The following is a 24,196-nucleotide window of genomic DNA, read 5'->3' on the forward strand; positions in this document are numbered from 1 at the left end:
GCTTGTTCTATTATAATACTTGCACTTTCATAAATTGTCAAATATGGTACTCGTACATTTAAAAAAAAAAAGTGGTACTACTTTAAAAAGTCCAATATGGTACCTGAATTGTAAAAGTATATATTGATAGTTCAAATACCTCATCGAAAATTTCCAAAATATAAACACCGCATTAGACATTTTAGAAAATAAAAGTACCAAATGTAATATTATCCAAAAGGAAAACCTTATTTTATAATATATATATATACACACATACATATAATCTGTAAAACTGTAAAACTTGTTAAACACGATTATAACAAGTGTTTATGGTAAACACGAGCGTAACATGAATATTTGGATTAACTTATTTGACTGGATATGTCTCACTTGAATTAAACATCCTGCTTATAACTAAAAAATAACAGATGCATACATTGATGATGATGATACAAAGTGGCAGCCATTTAGAAATTACAATTGGATGGAAGGAAAAAAAAAAAAGAAGAGGCAAAAAATATATTTTCTTTTAAAAAATAAAAGAAGGTGAAAAGAAAGGTATTGAACTTACATATCGAGTCTTGACACACAGGCAGAAGGATTGCACATCATTGTTGAAGGAGACCACTTTGTGTACTGTTATTATTTTCTTCACAAAGGTCTGTCTGTGATCCGCTTGGAACAATCGTTGGAGGAGACCACTGATCTGGCACCATGAGAAAATAAGCTGTCATGGCTTTTCTGAATCGTTTCTTGTATTGTTGGGGTGATATCACTGTCGGTGAGGTGTTTTGCCCTCCGAGGATGCCTGAGGTCTTCACCCATGTTTCAAGGTGTTTGTCCCATGTGTATTGCCTCATGAAATCGATAATTCCAAGAATAAGCTCGTGTTTTTCCTCATCCACACCAACAAGTAATGAGTAGTCCATTACGTCGATTAACTGTGAAATGTGAATATAATCGTTAGAAAAATAAGCATGCAACTCTAAATAGCAAATGTGACCATTGGATCAATTTAATTAGCTTGTATGCCACTGGCAATGCATTGAAACCCATAATGTGTAACATCCTATGCATGGAACGCAACTACAACTTGAACTCAAGCCCTAGCACTGAACCTCCAAAAAGGGAACTGGATGAATGGAAATGGCTATCCAAAGTAGGAGGGTCTCCTACCATCATACCTGCTATGCCTAACAATGAGAGCGAGTTCCAGAAATAGAAAAAATGTGAAGAGTTTCATCGATGTTTAATTGTAAATAAAAACAGCACAAGCGAGAAAACTCAAACCTACACTTTCAGACAGCCCGCTAAAATATATGCTACACCACCGGAACAAAAATTTTCCTTACCAGGAGCTTGAAAGAACTAAAATTTTAAAATAAAAGGAAATTCTTCAAAAAGGGATTGAAACTTACTGCAAGAAAGGAAGTGTCATTCCAGACAGCCCTCTCCAACAACCGTTTTGCCTTGCTTCCAACAAAAATTGGAGAAGTCGGCATTGCTTCAATCAAATTCTGATCCAGAAGAACTTTGTTGCTGCCACTTGTATCAGGATTATACCTAGACCGAGATGATCCTTTAAGGTCATAAAGCCTTGTAACATTACGCCTGAAGAGAAGATTTTCCATCACCAACATGTCCATTTTGGACTCCCTCCCTCCTTTAAGGTGCTTTGATGAAACCTTAAAAACAATGACCACAGAAGAAAATTTAAACTCAAAAATCAAGGTATCACAAAATAAGAAAAGTGTAATATTCAGTAAAAACTAAAACAGAACAAAGCATGCAAAATTGAAAATCTTCTCGTCCTGATGCACTCAAGCTACTCCTTTCCAAGATTTCAAGTGATAACATAGCATATTTTGACACAAAAAATTACAGCAGTAATACTAAAAAAAATAATACCTGGTATATGCCCAATATCTTGGCCAGGCAAGTTGGGCTTCTTGTATTGATTGACTCAGACAAATATTTGAAATAAGCTGGTCCAAACTTAACAAATGATTCTAATTCTGTCTTTGTAACTTGTTTGATGATAAACCGATCATCTAAAGTTTTTGCAAAGAAGACATTGCTCTTGCCACCTTGGGCACCCCACTTCTTACAACGACTGAGAGACCGTACAAAATCTAGCTCAGAAGGGCAGCAAGTCCTCCTCAAGCTCTCAAACCGCTTTGCATAATAACAAGTTACGGAATACTTCACCTTCCCAAGGGGACCATCATCTGTAAAAGAAACCCTAGCATGCAGATCTTTTGTATACAAGAGAGGGTCAGAAACCAGGGAGCCTGACCCAGACAAAGACAAGATACTATCATCAAAAGATCCAAAACTTCTGTAAGCCTCAGATGATACGTCACTAAAAGAATTAAGTGAGAGTAGATTTACTGAATCAAAAAGCGACGGTGAAACTGCAGAATCTGCAGCATCTTTTGGTCTCTCCACCTCAGACATCTGTGAATGATAATCTGATGAGACAAGTGCATACGCTATAATACTAGTGGGCTCATCATCATAAACAGGCACTACTGTATCATTAACACCAAGAGGAAGCAACAACCTGGCACCACTTTGCCTTTCCAACTCCATAAATGAAGATACATAAACTGGACTATGCTCGTTGATACTGAGCTTTCGAGGATTGAATGAAGAGTTCTTGTTAAATGAGCTGTAGAAATTTGGAAATGGCATGCTTGCCCAGCTCATTGACTTCTCCAGGCTTTCAAGTTTCTTAGCAGGCAAAGCAGGCTGAGGAGAACGAGTCACCTCCCCTTCACCACGATCACTAGCAAGAACTCCCAGATCCAAATTTACTGCACCTGACACATCCACTGCAACTGAATCAGGAGCAGAGTAACCATTCTCCTTAGCATTCATGCTAGCTGGGTGACTTTTACCAGTCCATGCTGCCTCAAGGGTGTCAGATAAATTTGCCATAATTGGCAATTCTCCTTCTGACTGGGCCCTTTGTACTACTCCTCCAGATTCAGGAGAATAAGATTTCTCACTGGTATTTATACTAGAAGAAACAGAAGGTTCAGCCTCCTTCCTGTTATTAAAATCCTTGCCGCCCTTTTCTGGGTGATCTCCACCTGATTTGTCAATTACACCAGCATTGCCTCCTTGATTCATTTTTATGTTAGGCTTGGTCTCAACTAGGGCAGATTCGCAACTATTGAAGGATTTACTTGGTTTGGGACTGACATTCATCTCAAGAAGCTTTTCCATAGAATTTACAGGCTTCAACCCAAGTTTAGGGATGGGGCTGCTCATAACTTCCTGGATATTATTGTTAATTGAACCGCATACATGTATCAGTCGTTGGTCCCAAACATAAGACAGAAAGAGTATTTGCCTCCGTAACTTATTTATCTCAAGAATGTCAATAACAGGTTGGCCAGCTTTAAGCTCCTTACAAACTGCTTCCTGTAAAGATTCCTAAGGGAACAGTAAACAGATTAAAAACCAGACAGCATGTCAGACCGATTTATGCATAAAAGAAAGAGGAAATAACACAGGATTAAACTTCTGAACAGGTAACTGGTAAAATCTGACAGCAACTGCTGCTCATAAGGGAAGGGGAGAGTGGGCAAATGGTGCATATAAAAGCAACTACCTGAAGTTCTTCTCCATCCTTTTGGAGCATTGCTTCCAATTCCTCGATACAGATGCTTCTTTCAGGTGCCTTAATGCCACAATCTTGGGACCCTGGGCCTGATAGTTTCTCTGAGATCTTTCGAAGAGCCTTGTACATTTCAGTAAATAGAAATTCTGCCCTGTTACTCACCTGCAAACCAAAATTAATGGTATTGTAGGTATTATCTTATTCAAAAAAAAATTTAAGAACTTGAACAGGGATTTATGATATTCAAACCTCATTTGCTTCACATTGTATCCACTCCTGATTATCATAATTAAATTCCAGTTTTGAAGGTGGAAGATATACGGAATGAACATCAATGGAGGCATATCGAAAACAAGCAACCATTCTCCCGAAACTGCACATGGTAAAACAGTACAATAAGAGGACACTTCACTTGATCATATCAAAACATCTTTTCCATTTTTTAATTTATATTCCATACCACTAATGAAACTACCCTTTGCATCCCCTTAATGGCCAAAAACTCTCCTTATCCAGAAGGTACTAGCTGATGCAGGGAGTTTACCTTAGGACATCAAACCATTAGGCTTATCTTGAGGCAAAAACCACTAGGCCAAGTTCAGGTCACACGTGTACAAAGGTACATGCCCTTACCAGTGCTCAAACTACATAATGAACTTGTTTTCCTGATCACTTTCTGACCAATAAACTATACTGTGTAAGAACAGCATTATAGCAACAAGGAGACTCAAGAACTAATACGGGCATAAGAATGTAGCCAGACTACCTGGATGAATCCACTGATGAGTAACAAATTTCAGAAACCAACTTATGCCAACAATCTATATTCCAAACTCCCAAACAGAGCACAATCATGCAATTCAGAGTATATATTTTTTGGGGAAATAAGTCAATGCATTTTCTGTTTTGCAAAAATAAAATACATGTAGATGAACACACATCTGGAGTTGGGTGACTTGTGTTGCACTATCCCTAGGACTTTTATACTAAACATAAACCACAAGAGAATCAAATAAATCAGCCACCTTCCCCTCTGATTAAAGCATAGCTCATGCTTTTTGACCATGTGCTTCAAAAATACATAGTTAACCCGGAACCACCAAAATGACACAAATAAATAACAGTCAATCAATGGTTCACAGAGAAAGCAAATTGATTGCTTATAGATTAGATAGAAATCATATGAACAGACTAAACAGAAGAAAAAGACCACTCTTCCAGAAGCACCATCTTTGCTAGTGATCACTCTATTCAAATCAGTAATATTTACTCTTTAATATACGCAATACTTCTTATTTCTTAAGTAAAAACTTACCCATAGAATCGAAGACAATCTCTGTGAAGGGAATGACCACAGCTTGCAACTCTGCTAGCAGCTGCATGGTTAGAAAAGCTCAGCTCCAAAAATTTCCCAAAGGATAAACCCCAAGCAGCATCAGACATTACAACTCTTCGAGTGGCTGGAGGGAACCCATTGGTCCGAGGGCATTTTAAGCACCTATGCCACATCCAAATCTTGCCTTCCCGCTCTCCGGGTAAGGGAGGCTCTGACAGCTTCTTAACAGATATTGTCAGGCTACCTTGCCGATGAGTATAACAATGAACATGTGCCTCAGACGGCATCTCACAAGAACGACAATGGAAGCTCTGATAAGAAGAATAATAAAGTTGTAGTAATGAAAAGAAAAGAGTAGGATAAGTTCTATACATGAAATAACAGCGATAACAATTACCTGATCAAACAGATTATCTCGTAAAAATCGCCCCAAAGGCTTATCAAAGCTCCCATAGTACTTGATTCGAAAGAGAAGGGATCGTTCACACACAGATCCCTTCCACACACAACGTGTTGATAAAGACACCAAAATGCTCTGGTGGTCTGAAGGTGAAAGAGGAAACTCTTCCTTTGAGGACCCCACCTCTTCAGATTTGTTGCTAATCTCTTGCTTTGAGGATTGCAACTCTGTGCTGCCCAGATGATTGGCAGCCATCACGCTGCTGCCATCAGCATGATTACTGCCACCAGGATCATCACATTGCTCTGCTGCTTCTGATAATCTTTGACAAAGAGAAATAAATGGGTCACTCATTATAGCTTCTCCATTGTTAGTTGTTTTAGTTCGAAGAGATTCTTTAGGATCCACTCCATTGTCCTTACAAAATGCATGACTTATGGAGGAAACACTGTTATAAGAGATAGCATCCCTCAAAGCAGAGAGTGAATTCAAGGAAGCAATAGCCTCATCAGAGTCCGAGGCAGATTCCTTGGACGTAGTGCGAGGACCTTTTGACAAGCTAGATGAACTGACCCCTACAGATTGGCAAGAGGGGTCAATGTTGGCAGATGATGAGCTATCTGAGATGACAACTTCGTTGGATTTCTGAAAATTATTTATAGGTTGAGAAGCCACAGGCTTCCCAGAGGATGGGACGGCAAAACCAGGTATGGTGGAAATAGACCTGTCAATACTTGATGGTTTATTGGGTAAGGCAACATTTATAGGAGACTTTAAAGGGAGCTCCGGAAGTGTAGCACCTTCATCAGCAAGAAATGATGTTTCGAGAGCCAAGTGATAAGCTGCAAAAACTCCATATTGGACCACATGTTTTACCTTTTTCAGTTCATCTCCATTGGCGCCCTTGAGCAAAATCTGAAACAAAAGTGAGAATTGGACCGACCTTAGCACCAAACATCTTTACCTTGGAAAATATATTACAAAGATCAAGAAATGTACTTGCCATATAAGCGGCATGACGTGACCCACTATAGCTTTATGCAGTCACACTATATGTATCTAAGCATCCTAAGTTGCAAACCAACCTGATTGTGAACAACAATAAATTTAATCCTGAAATTGTGCATCACAAAGAGCACCTAAGTGGGCTATTACATGGTGCTCTAATTGAGAGTTGCAAAAAATGGTCTGGAGGATGTGAATATTAAAAGGCATGTTGAGGTGGCAGAATTATGGAGAAATAGCAGATGGGTTCTCCCACCTGAAAGCTATAGGACAGACAAAAATGATTCCAGATGGCCAGAGCATCCCTTTTTCTTATTAACAGAGGAAGGTAATTAGTCATCTATGATAAAGGGAATTGCTCTATTGGAAGAGCTTGAGGGTGGTTAAAATAAGTAGTGAAGCCGTTTCTTGGTACAAAACTTTTAGATGAAAAGCAGGTTGTCCCCCAAGAAGTGTTGCTTGCTTTGAAGTGTGGAGTGCAAACTAAGATAATATAAAATAAACGCATCATAGGGAGAAGAAATGTAAGTTATCGATCAGATGAAGCTAACTGCATCAGCTCTTTCTCAGATTGCAGTTACTCCAGGTAGATTTGGCCAAGTATTCTACGAAAAAGACACAGTAGTAGGCAAGTCTAAAGCTAGAAAATGGTAGTTAATTAGAAGATTGAAATTCATAATATGATTGTAAAGCTCCATATACAGTAAGAACTACTTCGGCTACAGCTGTGTACAACATGGATGGAAAGGAACACCAGTGTTCATCAAAGTGCAAAATGAGTGCTCTGAAATGTTAACTAAAAGAATTGCAGGTATTCACATGCACTTAAAAGACGATAAAATAGTGGACTTGGGGGTTAGGTGGCAAATGAATGTCGAGTATATTTCCATGATTGCTCACTATTTTTACAAAACCTGGCCTCTTTACCCCTTTCTTAAGTTTAGCCTGAAGATTGTTTTAGAATTTTTTGAGTTTCGATTAAGGTGTTTGCGTTGCAGAGCATGTTGTGTCTTTAATGCATCTTCAATTACCAAGAACATCATAAATAAAATATAGCCTAGGTAAAATATATAAACAATAGCCCTACTTTCATGCAAAAGTCTAGATGACTAAAATGTTAGTATAATCACAAGTTATACAGGAAAGATTTTCCAAAACACAAACAGATTTCATATCTCAGCACTAGGGCAGATATTTGTGCCAGGTAAACTGAAAGGACTTACAGTATAACCTAGAGGCTTTGGGCAACCCTCAAAAAACATTAGAGTCTTTGTCAATTTCTTCCCACCTTGACCAGCACTTCCATGCTCCTCAAGAAGTTTCTCCACATGGAACACATCGCAGTACCCCAGCTTCGGTGATGTTAGATGATCAATGGATGGAACTATCTGAGCACCAGTGCAGCGGGCTATACGCTCTAAGAGTGGCCTCTTAATATTGAGAACAAGTGATATGTCGTTGGAAAGAAGGTACTCTTGAGCATACCGTGACACAGACTTTTCCACCAAGAGAACATTAGGATGATGTGCATCGATTTTAGCAACTGCCATCTTCAAATGGTCCATTTCCTGAAAAAGAGGGTAAGCTCGTAAACTGCTTCATGTTCTAGCAGGTGGGACCAAAGGAATATTTCCTGGCTTTGACCCTTATTAGGAACCTAGGGTTAATAAACAAACCAAAATTGAAGGAAAGAGCCAAAAATACAAACCTGCTGCAGCAATGTATCAAAACTTGACAAGTGGTTAGAAATACGCTGATATTCCAGAGCACCTCCAAGGATTAGAAAACGAGGTTTATCTTTTTTTGATGACATTCGACGATGGGCCACATTTTTCTTACAGACAACTCCTTTAACCACAGCACTAAAACAGTTGTTTAAAAAAATCAGAAACTCATCTGCATAACTAAATGGTAGATAGAAAGAAGAAAAGAAGAGCCACAGAACCTAGAAAAGCCTTCTTTTGGCAACATTTGCATTAATAATTAACTGTACTTTCTTTTCTATTAAGGCCAATATATATAACTACCACGCGAAAGAAATACACAACCACTCTAAGATCATTATCAATCAGTTGCCTCAGATAAACATTAAGAATAATTGCAAAAGCGTTCTGAATACTCGGCTACAGATGAGAGAAATTCACAAATGATGTCTGATCAGCTATGTGATGGATATGATTGCCAAAGAACTCTAGACTTGTGTGCCACAATAAAGTCAAAGAACTAGGATCAGTGCTCATCACAGGAGGAAAACCATATGAACCATGTAATATTTTGGAAAATAATCAAACTTTAACACATATATTATATAGATACTGGAAGTATATTCAAACAATATAATAAATATCTTCATGACCTAATGAGTCAGCTCATGCCATGAAGCACAGTTAACTCTCTGAAATCAATTTTGAATCTATTACTAACAAAAAACTTTCTAAAGGTGCTCAAACAGGTGAAGTTGCATCGTTTTCACAGAACAATTAACAAATTTTCAAATTGAGTTCAGTGATATTACCTTTCACAGCGACGCCCAGAAGCTATGCATTTAACTTTCACATATCCTCCTGGATCCATTCCTCCTCCCTTACTTGTATCTGGCTTCAGAAGTGTTGCGGCTTCCCATGACAAAGATGTGATTATATCCAACCAACTCTCTCCACCATCCTCGTCACCCACATGGACGTTTTCAACCTGCAAAAGCTGAGATACCAAAGCCCTAAAATGCCCTTCCACCACATTTTTCATGGCTTGTCTATGCTCCTCACCAGACTTAACCCTACTACGGTACTCCCCACTTCCAAAGCTATTTGAAGGGCGTAAATATCCCCACTCCCCTGTAGCACCCTCATCATCGTCTTCATCATCAAATAGAGCAGCTTCTCTCTCGTCCTCTTCATCTTCAGGTTCTGGAAGGAGCCACAGTAGCCCATTGTTCTCAAAATCAACAGGCTCAGCATCTGTACCATCCACATAATAAGCAAGAACTTCATCCTGATCAGTGTTTTCTTGCTCATTTACTTCTTCAAATTTCTTGATTCCGTCCACAATTTGTGTATCGAAATTCTCAGCTAATGGTGAACCACTCAAATGTTTTGAGTCAATGTCCTCGCCATCAGGATGCACTTTATCTGATTCATAAACACAGCCAATTTTGTCGATATTGATAGCACTAGAATACTCCTCAGCATGAGCATAACGCCTACATTCTGAATTTGAACGATATGCACCATAACCACCATCTTCGTCATCACTCCTGAAACCAGCAGTTAAGAAAGTAATAAGTATTGAGCAATAGCTCAAAATCATCATGAAATAAAAGCAAAAGAACTCAAGATTATGTATTCCAGTCAAGGCAGGCTGTGTTATTCGAACATGAATTGAAAAGGTAACACAAAAGCATGGAGCAAATAAGCAATGGTTCGTGTAGGCACAATCTAAATCGTGAAGAATGCATTGCTCAAACCCTCACCCCTCTCAACAAGCATTGGGTAAAAACATATGCAAAGGCATGTCAAATTAAAGGGTGAGATAGATAAAAAAACACTTTATGGTGACTCAAAAATATGTTAGCAGGGGGGAAGGTACCTGTAACTACAAAGACCAAAATGGTCTGAAGAATCCACCATGGCTGAACTTGGATTTGTGCTCATCCCAGATGTCTCATTGTTTTGTTCAGTGGGCGCATTCATCTGGGCAGATTCACAAGGACTAAGACCAGAATTATAGTTCACACGGTGGTATGGCCCAGTTGAATACAGAGTAGAACCAACAGTGCTGCTACCACTATTACAGGTGCAGCTGGACTTGGTACTGACCAAACTTGTTGCAGATGGTGATGGACTGAGACCAGGACTAGGTGCCTTGGTCTCGTTATCAACAGCTGCTATGCCCTGCTCCCATTGCTTGAAGCAATAATTGCATACTCTAATCCTTTCCCAATCTTCCCGACCAGTCCTTGGCTCAACAGATGGGGCAGGAACTGAGTTTGCTGTACACTTGGCACAAAAAACTCGGCCACAAATTCGACAATGATGCCTACGATTAAATACTGTAAATTGGGAATCACACTCGTAGCATACCCTACAACTATGATCAGGCATCCAAAAATCCTTTGACACATTCGGTGGCTCAGTCCTCCAAGGTATCCACGACTTAACTATATCAACCAGGTCAGATAGTTTGTTGTCAGGGGAGCCCATCGACAACTATTCCATCTGATCCCAGTCATCATACTCCATTCATTTTCCACACTCACAACCACAACCACAGGAGTTGACTACCCCCAATACCTGGCCATATTAAAACCTCAAACAAATTAGAAAGATTAAACAAGTTCTAAAGTTATAACCGTAACCACAACTCTGAAACTTATAAATCTAAACAAAAATGGGGGAACCACTTGATCAACTAATTTGCAATTACATCAAAAGCGTTACACTAATTATACGTTTTCAAAAGAAAATCAAATTACCTGAAATACTAGCACTTCAAAGTTCAAATTCCAACATCCGAAAGCCCTAACACAACCTCTTGCTCCTTTTTTCCCCCTTCGTCAGTTATACCGACAACTTCTCTTCACTGCTCGATCCAATAAACAAAGAAATCCAACAATCAATGAACTGGCACTTATAAACCCTAAAATACAAATTAATCAGCTACCTCTCAGTGAGACCGATTTAAAAAAGGGGAAAAAAAAGAACCATATAATCGGATTAAAACTCCAATTGGATCTTCTAGCACCGAAAAATCCCATCAATAAAACTAAATTGCTCGTTTAATTGTTCAAAGCTCAATTAACACGTCAAGTACTTGTATAACAAGGGAACTTACATTGGAACTGCAGAAAGAGAAGAATCGAAATAAAAAAATGGTTCGCCGCCAGACTTAAATTTCGCTGAAAAATATGACGGCGCTGATGAAATTAAACTGAAATATACACGATTTAATTTTCCAAAAATAAACAAAATAATATGAATTTTAAACAAAAAGATTCATAATATTTGAATATACCTTCTTATTTTCTTCTTCGATTAACGTTTTTTTTTCTTTTCTCCGAAAGTCTGCTTTTTGTTGTGTCCATCTCCTCGTTTATTTGATGTTTTTAAGTATTTTAGATTTTAACTTTTTCTTGATCAATTTTCATAAATACAAACTGTCCTTTTCTTTTTAGTTGAATGGTATTACATTTTATTATAATTTTTTTCTTACAAGATGTTTTAGATTTTTGTTCTTTTCTTATTATAATTCGTGTAATAAATTTTCGTCAAATTATTATAAATTAATTTAAATAATATTACCACGAAATCTGGAAAATGTAGAAAATGTTTTCAAATAATATTATATTAAATTTTATACTATTGTTTTATTATTAAAAATTATTTAATTTAGGTAAAAAAGCCCTTAAACTTTTTAAAAAGAACAACTAAGTCCCACTTTTTTTCACTTAGTTGAGTATTTTTGTCGAAATAAATCAAAAATATCCTTTAGCCGTTAACTTTAACAGTGAACTGTTAAAGTCACATTGTGTCACAACCACGGCGTGACATGTGATAAAAAATTATAAAAAATAGAAATTATAAAAATTATTATATTTTAATAAAAAAATATTTAAAAATTATAAAAATCGTAAAAATATAGAAAAAATGGTAATTTTTTATAAAAATTATAAAAAATATAAAATGTATCAAAAATGCCCTTTAACTATTAACTTTAACATCGTTGACTGTTAAAGTTAATAACCTCTTTTTTTTTAGTTAAAGCCATCACATATCACAACGCAGTGTGACATGTGGCGAAAAATGATAAAAATAAAAATCAATAAAAGTTTTAGAAAAATTATAAAATATTTTTTTGGTACGATAATTTTTTTACGAATTTATATTTTTTTACATTTTTTATAATTTTCTTACGACTTTATGAAATTTTATATTTTTTCTATGTTTCTATATATTTTGTTTGATTTTTATAAAATTTTACCATTTTTATATTTTTTACGATTTTTATAAAAAATAGTTTTTAATAAATTTTAAGTATTTTTATTTTTTAATAAATTTATTTTTTATTTTTTTTGCCACATGTGAAGCAGTAGTTGGGACAAGTGGTGGCTTTAATTAAAAAAATTATGGGTGGTTAACTTTAACGGTCAATTTTGTTAAAGTTAACGGTCGAAAGGCTTTTTTGATTTATTTTGGTAGTTCAAGTATCAGGGTTAATTGTTTTTTTTTTAAGTTTGAAAGTTTTTTTTAATGCATTTTAAAGGTTCAAGTACCAATTAAGTAAAAAAAATCAAAACTTGATTATTTTTTTAAAAATTTTAAAACTTTTTACACCCTAAAGCCTTTAATTTAATAATAAATGTGGCCTATTATTTTTAGCCGAGGGTGGTCTCTTTTTTTATATAACATGAATATAATTATGCTCTATGTTCTAATTTAATTTTAATTGTAATTATTTTAAAATGTATTATTGATTTTATATTTGTAATTATAATTGTGTATTTATTTAAATATTTAATTTAATGTAAATCCTTTCGCTGAATTAATTTTTAAAAAGATCTTCCGTGTTTAACCTGAATATATTTTAGTTTTGTTCACGTTGTAATCCACATATGTAGACTTCATTTTGAATTTTTAATTTTTATGAACTTTTATAATTTTTTACTTTTTATTTTTGAATATTTTTATATTTTTAAATTATTTGTTGATATAACATATAAATCAAATAGTATCATGTCAGTGTGAAATATAGGTGATTTGATTATTTTAAAAGATTAGCAGTTAAATTTAACTAAAAAAGAATAAAAGTCAAATTTAAAAAGTATAAACATTAAGGACTAAATTTGACATATACCTATATTTTATACTGGTTTAATTCCATTAATAATTATTCGCTTTTATTATTTTCGTACTTAAATTGTAATTGACATTTCTTTAATTCATTTTAAAATCTTTCACTATATCAAATCACATGTTTAGGTATAAATATATTACGATGTTTTGTGTTGGTTTAATTATCATTATAATTATTTAAATATATATTATTCGAGCTTGTACATATAAATACAATTGCACAATATAAAAAATTAAACTAATTTAATTTAAAATCTTTCACTAAATTAACATCTTTCACTGGGTATATTTGTGTGATGAAGAATAAAACTAATTTTTTATTATAATATAAATGAATTCATTCTGTAAAAATAAAATATATAGATTTTATATTTTTAGGAACTTTAATTTTAAATTAAAATAATATATTTGAATAATTCAACATTTAAAAAATTACAGTTTAATTGTAAAATATAAAATTATGTTTTTATTGTGGTGAGAGATGTTTGACGAAGGACGATAAGTAGGAGCTCATTATGAGACTTGTATTCGTGACGATTGCCTTTTTTAGGATATTTTTTGATATATTTTAAAATTTTTCTTTAATTCGTATTTCATTGAGCTTAATTTCTAATGTATTGGAATTGTGTTAAAATTTTATATATTCCAAAAAATATATATTTTCACTCTTACTTTAACTTTGAATATATATATATATATATATATATATATATTTTGAACTTGTTAAATTCTAATGGTCGTATTGAGGTTTTGAGATGAATACATAGTTCATTTGAATCGTAAATATAGTAAAATTATTTAGACAAAATTTTAATTTTGTTATTATTATGTTTTTATAATTAAATTTAATTAATATTATGAAATTATTTTTATGTTTTAATAAATTAAATATTAATTTGTTTTTATGAATTTTTTATTTGGGCGAAGACCAATCAATTTGAGCCCAATATAATCTTATTTTTGGCAAGTCAAATGAATATATCAAAAGATACTTAGTAAGGGTCGATTTATGGTGGGCATCTAAAATAACTCGCTTTAAAATTATTCTAGATTTGCTTGCCACATTAGTTAGGTAAAAAACACATAATTTTCATTTTCCATGGAAAAAAAACTGCTAGAAATCTAGAAGATGTACCTTTAATAATTAACCTTACAATCAATAGACTTAATAACTAAAAAGAGTTCGATTGACCTATTCAAGTTATGTTATTCCACATTTTGTGCTATATTATTGTCGATGTAACTGGCGAATAGCTAGATTGATATATTAAAGCTCGTATGTTACACTTGATAGGAGGAATACTATTTTCAGACAAAATTGGCAAAATTGATTTTGTTGATACATTCAACTAGGAGCAACGACTCCAACATTCATTTACACGACATTTTGCAAGGCATCTCGACGTAATATTAATGAAATAAACATTTATTGTCAGCTTTTGCAAGTATATGCATGGATACAAATGTCACAATTATGGTTCGTCCCTTCTAAATCATACAAGTTCTCACTTATTCGAAGGTAAAAAAAAATGTTTAATATCTCATTAGGTATTAAATTATGAATATTTACCATGTCTCTTGCATTTAATATTTGAACAGATTCAAAAGTCACTTAAATCATACTAGTTATCTAATAAACCTTACTTTGATCAGATGAAAATTAGTCGATAAACTAGTGAAGGTGGTATGTTGTTGACATGGTTGTGTGTAATTAATATAATTGTATTTACTTTTAAAATATTTGTAATTTGTGCGGAAGCCCTGTCTACATAACATTGTTGTTGTTGTTTCATCGATGAAAACATACCAACATGATTATGTGTAGAGGGCGTAGGTGCCTTCCACATCGTTTAGTGGCAACACTTTAACCAGGTGAACAAAAGTTCAAACTGGTGCAAGCTATTTCAATTGACTTGGAGAACATTGATAAACTTTGTAATGGTGATTTAAGATATCACAATAATAAGTATTGGCCCCAAGTGCATGAAGATTATATAGATATTTGGGAGCACCATGCTTAGTATGGCATTCGAGGGGATTAGATCCTACATAATGATTTTTTAGCGTCAGACGAGTATATATAGTGGTTTAGGCAAATGGGTCAAGTGTATTTACATGCGAAAAGGGATATCCTCGTATTAAAGCTTGGGCCGTCGAACTTGTGGAGCTTCTAGACTGCAGCCGCCTATCCAGCATGTGTTGGAGCCACCTATCCAAGCCATCATCTTGATTAGATTCATCTTGCATGCCTTTGCAGTGTACCATCCGAGCATGTCCTCATATCATTTTGCCGAGGGATTAAGTCAATTGAATGTCACTCATTCACCACTTAGGACATTGATGATGAATATTGCAAGTATCGAGCCAATTTTACCCAGCTCGTTCCTCTGACAAGCCTGCACACACCTTAACCCTTATATCTATTGCAACACTTTTACCGATATGCCACCTAAGGCTGTATTTGATTTTTTTTTTCCACTGACAACTAGAGGGAATGCAGCCCAAAATAAGGATAAAGCTTTGATCCAGGCTCTATTGCGAAATAATATTCTCATTATAAAATTATTAAGAAATGATTAAAATGCCTTTATATGGCAAATTTATCATTTTACTTCTTATTTCAATTCCTTTACAACAATAAGCTATTTATCAAATTCAAATTTAACTCTTAATAATAATAGTCACTGTATGGTAAAAACCTCTAGATTAAAATGAGAAAATTACAATTTAGTTTTTATACTTTCAAATCTTTCTCAATTTAGTCCAGGAGTGATTTTCATCGCACCAATACATATTCCAATTTATTCTCATGTCAATTAATTACTAATATCTCGTGTTTCTCTTTCTTTAGTCAATTTACATTTTAGACCTCCAACTTTTAAATTTTACAATTTGATCCTTTTTTTCTAAATTCTCACATCCACAATTCTACTCGTTAATTTTTCATCTACAATATCCATTTACTTCCATAAATATCTCTTTCTAACTCATTTTGTAATTTTTTTGGAATTCCATAGTATGTGGCATTATGCATAATTCTTTAGATGTACATTTTAAAGCGATGAAGTGTATGGATATTGCACTATCTTAAGTAGACCATTGATCATGGTATTCATTTAAAGCCAACTTCAAGGTTATTTATCATGGGAATTGTCTATGCAAACTGTGGTTTAGATTTGGATGGTCGAAGATCAATAATCGATTATTGTATTTTCTTGGGTGGTAATCCTATTTCCTGACACTCAAAGAAACAAAAAGTGGTTTCTCAATCCACTCCTAAAGTCGAGTATTAAAGTGTTGTATATGCAGTCGTTGATATTTTCTATATCGATTTTGTGGTGCAATAACTCGAATGATGTAGCTATTTATTCATTTTATCGGCTTATTTATGCCATTTAATAAGAAGAAACTTCACATTTATTATTAAAACTTAAAAATAGTTTTGCTTACTTATGAGGTATTGGTTCAATAGCAAAGTTGAGACTTAGAAAATTTTGAGATTCTATGTCCAAGTCTCACGTTGTGTAAATATTTAGATGCTCCTCAAATTAATTTTCGTAAGGTAGTTAATTTGAATTGAATTAGTTGTTTAATTATTTGTTCAATTTAGTGTTCTTAATGATTGATTCTATTATAATTATTACAAATTTAGTAAAATTTTTTTTTAAATCAAGTTAAAATTTTCACGAATAAAATGATCCGTTAAACCTTAAATACAAAAAAAATATAGTATTAAAAAACAAATACAAAAGAAATTATCCAATCAAACTCTCTTTCAATCTAACCATTTGCTTGAACATTTAATGCAACTCGAATTTAACTAAGAATAGTGACAAGGGGCTAGAGTAAAAGGTGTTCAATAAAAGGACTTTTTTCTTAAGTCCAACTTGGGATGGACTTGTGTTAATTTTATGGCCCATTTCACAAGAACAATAACACCACATGGTGTATGGAAGAAATTTCTCATTATAATAAAATCTTAAATCATGTATAAAGTATGAGTTGCTAATGTTGGTAACAAATGATGTATGCCACATCAACCAATCATTGATTAGCTAATAGGAACAGTAATTGTAGTTCTAAGTTCGGAGTTTTAGTTTAAGGTTTGAGGTAAAAAAATGATCTAAATTATGTGTTGATGATATGAAAAATTTATTAAAATATTATTAAATAATTGAAAATGGTCTATAAAATAATTTTTCAGATGATTAGAAGACTTGATTAATATGATATTAATACTATGATGATTTAATTATATTATTTAGTAATTTGGGGACTAAATTAAAATTTAAACCATGATTTTGAGACCTTTACGATATGTTAGTGAATTACTTAAATTAGACAGTGTTCATGACTTTCCTATTTCCATACTTTTTAAGTTATATGTTTTCTGGGAGGCAAGAAGGTCAAATCACCAGAATGAAGAAGATGATAAAAAAAAATCCTAAGGTTTGTTATGAAACAAAAAAGAATCAAAAGCGATTTTTAACCGGCAAAAACATAACACATGAACTAGGAAGACAAAGACCAATTGTTTTTAGCAGAAATTAAGATAAAGTGTGGAAGAAAAGAAAAGCAGCACTAGTCAAATCCTGGCAAATGGGTCCCAGTTCTTTATAAAGTGAGCAGCAGTGTTCTTCCATGAAACCAAACAAGAACATTTACTTAAAAACCCAACATCTATTAATGATCTTCTTTCTTTTTTCCTGTTTGGGTTTTTAAATTCTGTTAATAAGTTAATTAAATGATAAAACTTTTTAAAAAAATGGTCATTTAATAAAAAAAAACCCAACGCCCAAAATTGATGATGAGTTCATGAGCATGATCATATGGAAAAAGAAGAAGTAAAATACACTTTCTTATGGGAATCTTTTGTAGAACTAGTAAAATGGGATTTTTTAATATTATTAATTTTCTTTTTTAACGAAGAACACAGAAAAAGAAATGCAGAGAGCAGAGATGATAAAAGAAATTTCTTTTTATTTTTGGGGATTCTCAAAGTTTGTGAACAAGTAATAATGTAGTTGAAAAATAATATCTTTTCAATTACGGTAACATGATGTTAATTGTTAGGCTTTTACTATCAAACAAACGTGAAAGAAACAGATTAAAATATAAAAAGTCAATTAAGAAATTTAATTTAACAAATTGGTTTTCTTTTTCCCATTTTTGTGGGTGTTTTGGATTTGATTTTAGATATACAAGAATGTGATTGGGGAAAAAGGAAACTGTAGTTATTAAAATACATACTGACAACAAAGAGAAAAAAAAGGGGATTTTGAGGCTGTTTGATTTTTAATTAAACAATCCAAAATAAAAAGGTTTTAATTTTAGTTGCAATTATTTATTGCGTGACTTTGATTTTTATCGGATTTTGATTTTGGGTTTTTTTTTTTATTCCTTTTTTTTTATCAAAGGGGTGTGTGTGTGAGGGGGAATTTTTATTAGGTGAAAGCATAGATGTGTCCTTTCGGGGTTTTTTATTAGAGTTTTCTTTATTATTAGAGTGAGTCTTCATAAACTTAGGGTTCCTTTTTTTCTTCTTTACTTTTTCGATTGTTGTTTGCTTCCTTCTGTTTATAAGGAATTTTGCTCATTTGGGTCTTCGATTCTCTTACTAATCTCATTTGGGTGGGTGAGTTTTCTTCAATTTTTGAACTCTCTCAACTTTGGGTGTTTTAGGGATTTTGATTTCAAGTCCCTGCAAATACAAATGGAACTTCCTTTTAGTATCTTATTACCTCTCTGGTGGAATTTTGAAAAAATTCCGGAGGTTTTTGAGTTTTCAGATTCACTGTAGGCTTTTTAGGGTTTTGATTTGATTTCACAGTTAGTATTCTTTTTAAGTTTTTGGGAAGAAGAGGCATTGGTAACTTAGTGGCAAGCTTGAGTTTTGTTGGGTCTGGCATGTTTGCATGATGTTTAGTGCTCAAGGGTCTTCAAGGAACCATTGCAGTCTCCTTGCAGTTCTTTGTGGCGGTAAAGTTTCTGATAATAAGCAAAAGCAGCCTGTTTCTGATTATAAGCCCAGATACCCATTTCCAGAGCTTTCTTCTTCAGGGCGCCTTGAGGTATGTATATATATAAATATATAATGCCAATAGTTCTACATTTATTTTTAAGTATCATTTTAGTACAAGTTTTGTTATAATGTGATGACATTTTTATGCGTGTGAGTACAGGTTCAGCTTCTGAATAATCCTAGTATTGATGAGTTCCGGCGGGTTCTTGAATCATTTGAGCCTAATATTGTTTACTTACAAGGAGAGCAGATTGTTGATGGTGAAGAAATTGGCTCCCTGGTTTTGGGAGATGTTGACTTGTCTACTCCAGAAGCTTTATGTGGAGTCTTTGGTTCTACATTTCCTACCACTGTGAGTGATGATGCTCGACTCGGTTACGATTTAGATAGTTGTGATTTTTGGAATTATACGATAAAGGGATAAGGTGCTAGAGATATAGGATAGGATTGTTTTTTTTTTTTTTTCTTATTATTACTTTTTAAATCTTTCTCCTTTTAAGTTCCTTTTACATATGTTGTTTTGTTTTGTTCTATGATTTCCTTTTACAAGTTTTGCTAGGTTCATTGCTTATTTGAAATTGATTGTAAATGTCGAATGTTTATGTAGGTTTACTTAGAGATCCCCAATGGTGTCAAATTGGCAGAGGGACTTCACTCCAAGGTAAATTATTGATCATGATCATGAACAAACGATTCTAATTTTTTTTTATTTTATATTATGTTTAAATAGAAGTTGTTGACATTCATTTGTCATTACAGGGAGTACCTTATGTTATATATTGGAAAAATACATTCTCTCGTTATGCTGCTTGCCATTTTCGTCAAGCACTGTTATCAGTGATTCAAAGGTACAAATCTTCTGCTTGTGCTTGTTTTCAAGAGCAGTTGCTGATAGTGCTGTTAACTCTGATAACACAAATTTTTGTACTTCGCTTTAGATGACTTAACCTATTTTAAGACTTATTGAGATATTGTCTATAAACTGTAATAAATTTTACTGGGAGACCATTCTAAAGTTTTAGTTTTGGTCTATTGCAGTTCATGTAGCCATACATGGGATGCATTCCAATTTGCCCGTGCTTCTTTTAGACTGTACTGTGTGCGGAACAACAATATTTTCTCTTCTAATAGTCAAAAGCAAAGTATTAAGCCAGGACCGCATCTACTTGGGGAGCCTCCCAAGATTGATGTTTCTCAGCCAGAGGTAGATATGCAAGAGGAAGAAGGCTCTCCTGAAAATCTTCCTGCTGTTAAGATATATGATGATGATGTGACTATGAGGTTTCTTGTTTGTGGATCTCCATGTACATTGGTAGGTTTGAGTTTTAATTGTTCTGTTCTTGAAACAATAATCATGTACTAATACTTTTTTCATCCTGGTTTATATTGGTTACTAACTATATGTCTTGCAGGATGCTGTCCTTTTGGGATCTTTGGAGGATGGCCTTAATGCCCTCTTAAGCATTGAAGTAAGTTCGTATAAGGTTTTTTTTTTTTTTGAATTTCTATTAAATATTAGTTTGTTTTACCATCTTTTGAACACCATTATCTAAGAGATTATTTGTCATGTCTGTGTCTAATATAGTTACATGATCCGTGCATACATTCAATTGGCTTGATGTTCATACTTGGGAGAAGAGCATCATGTATTATTCCCATGATTATATATTTGTAGTGTGCCATTGTTGTGTGCATGTGTGAGAGCATAATCTGTTCTAGTACTTTGATTCTCTTTTATCCACTTATTAACTATATTCCATTGTCATTTGTTTCAGATACGAGGGAGCAAACTCCATAACCGAGCAAGGTACTTGACAAATTTGAGCTTAGTTATAGTTTCTTTTGGGATGGGGATTTTTGGCTTTGTATTGGTCTTGGATTTTTTTATTTTTGGGGGGGGGGAAAGAAAGAGCTTTCGGGTTTTGAGTTGAATGTTTGTGACTTTGATATTTTGTTGTATGGAGTTTCCGTTCCCCATACTAATGCATCCTCGAAGTTAATTTTGTGCATTATCATCAATATACTTATGGGGTTCCATTCTTATAGTGCTCCACCACCACCTCTTCAGGCGGGGACATTTTCTCGTGGTGTAGTCACCATGCGTTGCGACTTTTCAACTTGCAGTTCGGCTCACATATCACTTTTAGTGTCTGGTAGCGCACAAACTTGTTTTAATGATCAGGCAAGTAATTGTGATTGGGTTAATTGCAAGTGCTGTTTACTTTAAGTTCATGCCTGAAACTCTTTTGTTCTTTTGTGTTGTTTCCTCAGCTTTTGGAAAATCATATAAAAAATGAGCTTATTGAGAAGAGTCAACTAGTCCATGCACAATCAAGTTCTGAGGAGAGCAAATTGCCTTCATTCGAGCCTCGTAGATCAACCTCAATTGCCTGTGGAGCAAGTGTGTTTGAAGTGTGCATGAAGGTTCCCACATGGGCTTCGCAGGTCTGATTTACTCTTTAACCATATTTCTCTTTCCATGGGCTTCTCGAGAGCTTTTCCATCTCTCTGTGGATTAATTGTGTGTTCCATTCGTGAATTTTGCATGTGCGATGATTGGTCCTTGTCAACTTTTTATTTTTTTAACCATGAACTTCATTAGAGGTTAAAACATTTGAACCAAAAACTTTGAATTATGCTTTGAGGTATACTTATGAAGCCTTTTCCATAATGGTAATTTAATCATTTTCGAGTTAGCTTGATTTTTATTTTGAAATCATGATGTGTTTGTTGGGATGACTTTTGACAGGTTCTGCGGCAACTTGCACCAGATGTGTCATACCGCAGCCTAGTTATGCTGGGGATTGCTAGCATTCAAGGTTTGTCGGTTGCATCTTTTGAAAAAGATGATGCTGAACGTCTTCTTTTCTTTTGCAAAAAGCTGAGCAAAGATCCCCTCTTGGGTAGTTCTCTAATTGCCAGAACTCCCAGCTGGTTGGTGCCGCCGGCACCTAGTCGTAAAAGACCAGAGCCATATAAAGACACTAAATCTCTAAACTGTACCATCATGGAAGGTGTAAATGGTTTGACAAGACCAAAAATCAATGTTGCTGCTATGAGGCCAATTCCTCACACCCATCGTCATAAGATGCTTCCCTTTTCTGGATTTTCCGAGGCTGAGAGATATGATGGTGACCAAGGAAAGGTTAACTTGCCAGTAGCTCCTGTGAAGCAACCTGCTCCTGTTACACATCGGAAAGCATTGTCGAGTTCTTTTCAAGCCCAGCAGATTATTTCTTTAAATCCATTACCTCTTAAGAAACATGGTTGTGGTAGAGCCCCAATACAGGTTTGCTCAGAGGTTGGTCATCTTCTTTGAATTTCGAGTTAAGAATTTGAAAATATTATCCACATGTATTATGTGTTCTAGTTGTTGCAGAAGATTTAGGAAAATCATGCATTTCTTTGCATTATATTTAAACTTTTCCTTTATATTAGAGTAGTATATCTGTAATTTTCTCCTAATACATATACTCCTAATACATATACTTTTTTCTCCTGTTGGTTTATTTTCTGGCAGGAAGAATTTTTGAGAGATGTAATGCAGTTTCTGATTTTTCGAGGACATACTCGGCTTGTTCCTCAAGGTGGGTTAGCTGAGTTTCCTGATGCCATTCTGAATGCGAAGCGTCTTGACCTTTTTAACTTGTATAGAGAGGTAAGTTACTGCTTGTGCTAAATATGATTGAAGTCTGGCAAAAAAATCGTACTGAAAGATTGGACCTAACAGGTGGTGTCAAGAGGAGGCTTTAATGTCGGGAATGGCATAAATTGGAAAGGACAAGTATTTTCGAAGATGCGCAATCACACATTGACGAATAGAATGACTGTATGTTTTGAAATTGTTCGCCTTATTAGTTTTACTTTGTCATAGTACTTCCGTTCCATGTGAAACGCATAACAGTCGTTTCAAATTTTGTTTCTTTTTTATCCATAAGTTCTTCGAATTCTCGTACTTTTGTTGTATGGTTCATTCTATCAAGTTTTAACTTGTCGGCTTTATAGGCTTTCAAATTTTGGGACAATAACCGTTGCCTTTTCCTCTAATTTTACCTTAGGGAGTGGGCAACACTCTGAAAAGACATTACGAGACTTACCTTTTAGAGTATGAATTGGCTCACGACGATGTGGACGGAGAATGCTGCTTGTTATGTCACAGGTCTCTCTCTCTCTTGTTCGCTCACACATAAGCCAAATTGTTTGCAGTACTGACAGTGGTTAGTTTGTGTGTTAAAACAGTAGCGCAGCAGGTGACTGGGTAAACTGTGGAGTTTGTGACGAATGGGCTCACTTCGGCTGTGATAGGCGGCAGGGGCTTGGAGCCTTTAAGGTATATCATTCACCATCTTCAGGATCGAATACAATAACAGTTTCATTGTTTGCAATGTCAGGTTGATTTTGTTTCCCGACCTTAAACGACTGTGATTAACTTGACACTTGTGAACTACAGGATTATGCGAAAACAGACGGGCTGGAGTACGTTTGTCCGCACTGCAGCATCTCGAGTTTTAAGAAGAAAGCAGCGAAAACTATGAATGGTTATTGACAAAACTTTGACACACACTTTAGATCCCCCAACTTAGAAATTTGTCTCATTTTGTCCCCTTTTGTTTTGTCATTTTCATTTTTCTTTACTCACTATAACGCATGAGATAAGGCACGATATTAGGAAATGTAATTATTGTCTTGTAATCCCCCATTGTTGTTCTCATATATAGATCACGCCATTAACGAAGTTCCCCCTCAACCCTCAATTCCACCAATATTTTGTAATCTGGTAAACAGAGATGAGTAATTGTAGAAAAAATAACATTTCCCTATTTTACTCGATTAGATTTAATGAGGTAGCTTTTTGTTAAACAATTATTACACGTTTTTTTCATCAATTTAGTCATTAGTTTGGACTGCTTATTGTACGGATATATATTTTAAATTTTAATGATATTGTTCTTTTCTTTCAATATATTAGATCGGC

The 24,196-nt window shown here is 34.4% G+C and overlaps 2 protein-coding genes across 5 annotated transcripts; one reads left to right on the forward strand and one right to left on the reverse strand.

Annotated features, from left to right (window-relative positions):
* Nucleotides 1-308: 308 nt before the first annotated feature.
* LOC105798034 (1-phosphatidylinositol-3-phosphate 5-kinase FAB1A) lies at nucleotides 309-11,472 on the reverse strand. Of its 3 annotated transcripts, none has more exons than XM_012628023.2 (14): nucleotides 11,362-11,472; nucleotides 11,182-11,245; nucleotides 10,823-10,929; nucleotides 9,937-10,640; nucleotides 8,867-9,604; nucleotides 8,060-8,213; nucleotides 7,575-7,919; nucleotides 5,344-6,261; nucleotides 4,926-5,257; nucleotides 3,860-3,983; nucleotides 3,602-3,772; nucleotides 1,891-3,423; nucleotides 1,401-1,667; nucleotides 309-923 (listed from the first exon to the last, which is right to left on the reverse strand). In XM_012628023.2, exons 4-14 carry the CDS (start codon nucleotides 10,548-10,550, stop codon nucleotides 591-593), a joined length of 5,529 nt encoding a protein of 1,842 aa, XP_012483477.1. In that variant the 5' UTR covers nucleotides 10,551-10,640; nucleotides 10,823-10,929; nucleotides 11,182-11,245; nucleotides 11,362-11,472; the 3' UTR covers nucleotides 309-590. The 3 variants fall into 3 exon arrangements, with proteins under 3 accessions (XP_012483477.1, XP_012483401.1, XP_012483549.1); XM_012627947.2 differs by having other exon boundaries at nucleotides 11,182-11,277; nucleotides 11,362-11,454; XM_012628095.2 differs by lacking the exon at nucleotides 11,182-11,245 and having other exon boundaries at nucleotides 11,362-11,419.
* Nucleotides 11,473-18,409: 6,937 nt separating this feature from the next.
* LOC105798294 (AT-rich interactive domain-containing protein 4) lies at nucleotides 18,410-24,182 on the forward strand. 2 transcript variants are annotated; one of them, XM_052633372.1, is made up of 15 exons: nucleotides 18,410-19,270; nucleotides 19,382-19,573; nucleotides 19,829-19,882; nucleotides 19,981-20,069; nucleotides 20,260-20,533; nucleotides 20,634-20,690; nucleotides 20,997-21,028; nucleotides 21,268-21,403; nucleotides 21,493-21,666; nucleotides 21,971-22,510; nucleotides 22,742-22,879; nucleotides 22,952-23,050; nucleotides 23,280-23,380; nucleotides 23,461-23,551; nucleotides 23,672-24,182. In XM_052633372.1, the coding sequence occupies exons 1-15, from the start codon at nucleotides 19,115-19,117 to the stop codon at nucleotides 23,765-23,767; spliced, it is 2,229 nt and encodes a 742-aa protein (XP_052489332.1). In that variant the 5' UTR covers nucleotides 18,410-19,114; the 3' UTR covers nucleotides 23,768-24,182. The 2 variants fall into 2 exon arrangements, with proteins under 2 accessions (XP_052489332.1, XP_012483805.1); XM_012628351.2 differs by having other exon boundaries at nucleotides 18,413-19,270; nucleotides 21,971-22,522.
* Nucleotides 24,183-24,196: the final 14 nt, after the last annotated feature.

The sequence above is a fragment of the Gossypium raimondii genome, chromosome 7 (assembly GCF_025698545.1).
Source record: "Gossypium raimondii isolate GPD5lz chromosome 7, ASM2569854v1, whole genome shotgun sequence".
Taxonomy (NCBI): Eukaryota; Viridiplantae; Streptophyta; class Magnoliopsida; order Malvales; family Malvaceae; genus Gossypium; species Gossypium raimondii.

What these genes read in the sequence shown, in the direction of transcription:
- LOC105798034 (XM_012628023.2), bottom strand. Translation starts at nt 10,550, where the DNA reads ATGGGCTCCCCTGACAACAAACTATCTGACCTGGTTGATATAGTTAAG. An exon ending in TTGATACATTGCTGCAGCAG is followed by an intron (nt 7,920 to 8,059) that starts GTTTGTATTTTT and finishes CCTCTTTTTCAG; the next exon opens with GAAATGGACCATTTGAAGAT. An exon ending in GAGATAATCTGTTTGATCAG is followed by an intron (nt 5,258 to 5,343) that starts GTAATTGTTATC and finishes TCTTCTTATCAG; the next exon opens with AGCTTCCATTGTCGTTCTTG.
- LOC105798294 (XM_012628351.2), top strand. Translation starts at nt 19,115, where the DNA reads ATGATGTTTAGTGCTCAAGGGTCTTCAAGGAACCATTGCAGTCTCCTT. An exon ending in TTTTTAACTTGTATAGAGAG is followed by an intron (nt 22,880 to 22,951) that starts GTAAGTTACTGC and finishes TGGACCTAACAG; the next exon opens with GTGGTGTCAAGAGGAGGCTT. An exon ending in TGCTGCTTGTTATGTCACAG is followed by an intron (nt 23,381 to 23,460) that starts GTCTCTCTCTCT and finishes GTGTTAAAACAG; the next exon opens with TAGCGCAGCAGGTGACTGGG.